We start from the raw sequence: 6,107 nt of genomic DNA, 5'->3' as shown, positions 1-6,107 counted from the left end.
CAAAGTTTGAAAACACTATAAAAATTAATTATATTTCAAATAAATATATATACACATTACATTTACCTTCAAGAGGATCCATTATCATTACTTACAAACACTGATATATATATCTGTAAGTATGTAAAAATTATATAGCAATGTAAGTCACCTATCATACATTTAATAAAACATAAAAAATTCATTATCTAATCTTATACAAAGGAGTCCTAGTGGTGTACTTGGCTGATAACTGAATGGTTGGCAGTTTAAACCCACACATCAGCTCTGTAGGAGAAAAGAACTGGCGACCTGCTTCTGTAAAGATAATGGCCTAGAAAATCCTATGAGGCAGTTCTACTCTGTCACGTGGGGTTGCTATGAGTCAGAATCAACTCCACGGCACCTAACAACAACAACAATCTTATACAAATGGTATATCTATTTCCCAAAGCCTACCACAATCCACAGGGCACAAATACTGGCCAACTAGTTTTAACTTTTATGTCAGGCATAATTTTTTTTTTAAACCATTAAGAAGGCTAAGAGACTATGGAGCTTAGCTTTTCTCAGGCATCTAACATGGGGTAAAAAGTCCAAGGAGGTTAAAGGGATCACATTGTTACTTTTCTAGGATGAAAAAAATATAAACATCTCATTTGAAGATATTATGTTTACAAATCAAAGTGGGCTCTAATACAAATGTATATGGAGAGGCTTTGAAGAATAAATTGGATATCCCAGGGGAGGATCAGCTGCTTGTACTGTAAGATTTCTTAAAAGTAGTGGATGAGCTTGTATACTGTAACGTTCTTCATCATCATTTGTGGCATACAGCAATTCCCATGAAAGATTGGCCCACTGTCCTCTAACAGCCTCAGCATTCAACTTCCCAACTTGGATCAATAGATCTTGAAGGGTAAGTACTCTTCCAGTATAAACTCCCTTAAGAGTTAAAAAAAAAAAAAAAAAAAAAATGGGGGAGGAAGAAGGAGAGAAAAAGAAATTACATTCAGTTTTCATACTTTATTTATACATTTTTGGGAAAAAAATCTCACTGCAAACTTTCTCCCAAGATCAAAAAAGAGAAAGTGGTGTATTAAAATGTACACACAAGTTGCTTGTCTTTAGAATCAAGAATCACTTTTATTTCCCTAGTTATCTGAGTAAGTATGAGAAGAAAAATTCCCTGGAAGCAATTCCATTTAATGACCAGAACAGCATAATGCCGGCTACTTCTCTTCCTTTCCTTTTTCTATTCCCTCATTCCGTCTGGCCTCAGTGATACATAAACCATATATACTAGTCAGTGGACCATCATGCAATCAGCTTTAAAAAAAAAAAAAAAAAAGCTTTAATGAGATATAATTCACGTACCTTATAATTTACCCACTTAAAGTATACAGTTCAATGTTTTTTAGTATATTCACAGGTATGTGCAACCATTACCATAGTCAATTTTACAACATTTTCATGCTTCTCTGAGTAACACCCTGCCATTAGGAGATGAATGCTTGGTGGAGGTGGGGAAGTAGCCTTAGGTCTTCCAGGAATGGAACCCTCTGCCTTGCCAGCCAGGGTAAGGGTGATCAAGGATAGTGCTCTCAGTGGTGCTACACCCAAGGTAGAACCTCTGTCCCATGAATGGGCTAGGCACCAGCAATAGGTAGCTGGAGGCAGGATGAGAAATGCTGAAGTCCTGCCTTTCCTGGGAAAACAGTCCTTCAACTGGAGCTGGAGTGAGAAGGAGCCCTGTGTTCTGGGCTGTATAGTCTAAGTGGAGTTCCGTTTTGCTCAGCTGGAGCCGGGTGGGTAGGGTGGGTAGAGAGTGGGTCTTAATTCAAATATCGAAGTCTCTTGCTGCTGTTACCAAGCTTTTGTACATTTTCTTTATTAAATGTTACTTCATTTGTGGTATACCCTTAGGACCACTTGAGGTTTTAAACAGTTACTTTTAAATCATTTTCATCAGTTTCACTGGGAAGTGTGTGTGCTGAATTTCCCATGCTGCCGTGCCAGAAGTGGAACCCACACTAGACTCTTAACATTGAAACTTGTGTATTGTGCACACTGGATGACATTTTAAATGTGATAAGAACAAGAACCAAATCATAGAAAATTTATGCTCTATTCTGAGTCTCTCTGAATTTTCCCAGGTCAGATTTGCTTCAAATAAGGTTTGCTTTAAAATACAGATGTCAGTGAAATACTTTGCCATATATAAATTACTCTTCCAGGAGTCAAATCCAAAGTGATAATTCATACACTTAAACTGGGCACAGGAATACAATCCATTTAAGTAAATATGCCATAGCAAATTCTGGTTACTTGGCTAACTTATAGGTCAGTTGTTGTACAATGGCTATACAATATTTTTAATTGGCTCCTATTAAGTTGGCAAAAGTGATTTAATCAGCCATTCTAGGGTTGGACTATATTGGGCACAAAGTCATCACTACAAATGCCTTAAAATTGTAATTAATATATATACTGCTAGAATGTTATATCTCTATCACTTCGTTGAAATACTTTATAACTGATTTCCATCCTTTAAATTTAATATATAAAAAAATGTTTAAAAACACATTTCTCAACTTACCATATTAGGATCATACCCCAGAGAAAATAAGTATGGCTTTTCTTGTAAAACTGCTTCCTTCCACTTTTCATCAGATACCAAACCAATGTACCAGTCACTTTCATATTCTTCAAGGCAGTTGGTCAGCTCTTTAAAGTCTTCTATTGGACCTAAACTTGCCTTATCAATCATTAGTTTCAGAGTATACCTAAAAAAAAAAAAAAGAGAACCAAAAATTTTAGAATCTTTTTATCATTGTCATAGATGGAATAGATTTTGTTATATTAATATTTTGAAGATGTTGATCTGCAATTGCAAATATTTCAGATGAAAAGATCAGGGAGGGAGGAATGATGCAGTTAAAGCGAACAAATCCAATATGCCATATGAAAAACAGGTCTTCTACATAAACAAAACCAAAGGAAGTACAAACTAAAAGTGTACTCTGGAAATAACCGTAATACATATTAAGCATTTTTTCCCCAATTTTAGGACAATTTGTTTTTTTCAATTAGCAATAAAAGTCATCTTCTGGTGAACTAAAAAAACCAACATTTTCCTGCCAATGTTAACACTTTTAAATAATCAAAGTGAATTACCTGAACGCTTTCAGTGCTAGCTGGAATAGTTCTGGTTTTTCCACAAGCCAATCCAAGGCAACAGACCAAGGCAAAACGCCATTGTAAACTCTCAGTATGTGACCTGGACTAGGAGCCATATTGTCTGTTCCAAATAAACTAAAATAACAAGTCATTACTACATGAACATAAAAGTCTTTTAAAACTTTATCCTTTGCAATTTCTTCCAGTACATCTGAGGCCTTTTCTTCTGAATAAAAAGATTCCAACTGCCTTAAAACAAACTGGTACCAGTCTTCTGGAAATAGTGAGCTCATCTCCTTCATTTTGGAATCAGGCAAACAGTTAGACCTCCACTCTTTAGGAAAGCTTAACAAGTGAGAATGTGAACAACTAAACTCCATTAGAGGGATATATGCCATGTCTTGTTTTCCTTTGTCAACAGCAGGGTATCCCAATATAACTGTTTGATAAAGACTGTTTTCAGGAAGTTTGCCTGGATCACCAACCTTCCCTAGTTCTACTGATCCTGGAAGAGACAAATTTGTATCTGGCAAAACTTTCAATTGATCTTTTTCTTCTTTTCCTTTCTTGATGGTTAGCTCATCATCAAAAATATTATCATCAGACCAGTCATCAAAAGTTTCTGAATTTAAACTATCCATGTCTTCTGGGCAGTGGGGTTGTGGTGAAGGATTCAAAGTGGGTGGTATTACTACAGGTTCCTTCCCTTTATTTTCAGTTTTGTGAACATTCTCCTGCACACTGGACCTTTTGGAGCAGTAATGAACAAGTATCCACACAAGTACTTTAACAAGGTCATCTTTAAATTCTTTCAAGTTTTCATGAGAATCAATTATGCCAGATAGGACATTCCTGGCATCAGAATATAGTTTCACAGGCAAAACTGTACAGGGTGTCAAGATATTTCCAAAGTGCTCATTAAGGGAACAAACTCTTGCATATTCTTCTTGCTCAAAGGCACCTTCAAAAACTTCATCAACTCTTCGAGCCTCAGCAGTGTGACAGGATGTCTCTTGCAATTCTAACCCCTAAAGAGGAAATAAAATGTACTTGAGTTCATGATCATTTAGTACAGAAAAAAGCAACTAGTTTCATAAATGCCCATGGATTCTTACAATAAAAATAATGGAAAATGCAAAAGTGTCTTTTAACTCAAGAGTTATACACCTTAATTCAAACTTAGTGGCACTTAACACCTTTGGTGCTGAATACAGATACTAAAATTAATACTACCATTATTTTAAAAGTTATTATAGAAAGTCCACTATAAATTGGCGGAACAACTTTACTGATTATAAACTCTATAGTGAAGCTGAATTACTTACTAAAAACTTTTTAGAACTATAAATGTTTTTTGGAAAAAAGCAAAATTGAAATTATACAGTCTGAATAGCAGTTTTGTATCCTTTCCACCCAATTTTATATGAGATTGAGAGCATTATTCTATTGTATGGATGCACCAGAATCTATTTAACCATTCTCCTGTTCCAGGTTTTTACTGTGATGATAAAATAATAACAGATTTATCTGATTATTGTTTTTCTCCTCCAATTACAATGTAAACTTTGTAAAGCAAGTCTCTTTTGATAACTACTAATATCTCCAGTGCCTAAGCCAATCCCTGGCACATAGCTGTCTGCAAGAAATATATGCTGAGTGAATGAATTTATGAGTATGCTCCTCTATGAATTCTGAACACATTTTGATTACTTCCCTAGAAGCAATCACTTGAAGAGGACATACCAGGTCACTGTTTACTATCATTACTGTTATTTATTTATATATTTTTACAAAACTATCAGTGCCATCAATAAAAGGTAATGCTGTCAGATTGTGTTATGATCCAGGGGAAAGAATATGGGATGTGATATCAGAACACATTTTTAAGTTATGGCTCCACCAGGTGCTGGCTATGTAATCTTGAGTAGGTCACTTACTCTCTGAGATTCCTTTTCCCTCTCTTTTGAAGAAAAACAATTCTAGTACTTAGGGTTGTGAAGATTAAACTAAGTAAGTAATAAAAGTGCTTTGTAAACTTTAAAGCATTATATTAATGTTACTAAATGGCATAGCTAAGCCAGTTTTTGCCAAAAAACAAAACAAAACAGACTTACACCAAAAAGTATGCCTTTATCCCACGTATGCTACAGCACACAGAAAATCAATAAAAGAACCCATGTTTTAGATATTATAAAATGACACCATTTTTTAAAAGAACAAAATTAAGCAATAAAACATCCTCAGTATTTTGCATGATTTTATGCCTTCTTCTATTTGTACACGTTAGACTAGAACAGTGATTCTCAAACCTTAGCTGAGTCAGAATCACCTGGGGGACTTGTTAAAACATAGATTGCTTGGCCCCACCCCCAGAGTTTTGATTTAGTAGGTCCAGAGTAGGGCCCAAGAAATTCCCTTTCTAACAAGTTCCCAGGTGACATTAATACTGCTGGTTTGAGGACTGTTCTATGAGAATCAATGGTCTAAAGAAACTGCTTTAGTCACCAATTTTATCCAATCTGTGCTAAGACAAAAAATTCGTTCGTTCAAATATTTATTAAGGGCCCAGTAAATACCAGGTGCTCAGGATATATCCCCAAACAAAACAAAGAGTGCTACCCCTGTGACATTTACATTAGAGAATGGGGGAAGATGGAAAATCAATAATAAAACTAATTAATAAGTAAATTACATAGTATGTTGGAAGGTATCAATGCTATGACAATTAAAAAAAAAAAAGGTAAAGCAAAGGGGATTGGGAGTGCAAGGATGGAGGTGGGGGCACAATTTTAAATAGAATGGCCATAGTAGACCTCACTGAGGTTACATTTGAGCACAGGCTTGAACGTAATGAGGGAGTTAGCCATTTGGCTGTCTGAAGGAAGAGTGGTCTAGGCAGAGGGAACAGCCAGTAGGCTGGAGTTGAGTGAGAGGGTTAAAATAGTAGA

At 35.5% G+C, this 6,107-nt stretch overlaps 1 protein-coding gene across 7 annotated transcripts in view; it reads right to left on the bottom strand.

Annotated features, from left to right (window-relative positions):
* Positions 1 to 31: 31 nt before the first annotated feature.
* PCNX4 (pecanex 4) overlaps positions 32 to 6,107 on the bottom strand; it is a 48,072-nt gene continuing 41,996 nt past the window's right edge. For all 7 annotated transcript variants that reach the window (XM_049897828.1, XM_049897833.1, XM_049897834.1 and 4 more), the window contains 3 exons: positions 3,157 to 4,187; positions 2,579 to 2,765; positions 32 to 924 (listed from right to left, as the gene is read on the bottom strand). In XM_049897828.1, coding sequence (XP_049753785.1) covers positions 673 to 924; positions 2,579 to 2,765; positions 3,157 to 4,187 — 1,470 coding nt within the window. In that variant the 3' untranslated portion in view covers positions 32 to 672. The remainder of the gene's footprint in view (positions 925 to 2,578; positions 2,766 to 3,156; positions 4,188 to 6,107) is intronic.

The sequence above is a fragment of the Elephas maximus genome, chromosome 10 (assembly GCF_024166365.1).
Source record: "Elephas maximus indicus isolate mEleMax1 chromosome 10, mEleMax1 primary haplotype, whole genome shotgun sequence".
Taxonomy (NCBI): Eukaryota; Metazoa; Chordata; class Mammalia; order Proboscidea; family Elephantidae; genus Elephas; species Elephas maximus.
Note: the sequence above shows the minus strand (reverse complement) of the source record. Positions and strands in the feature narration are given on the sequence as shown.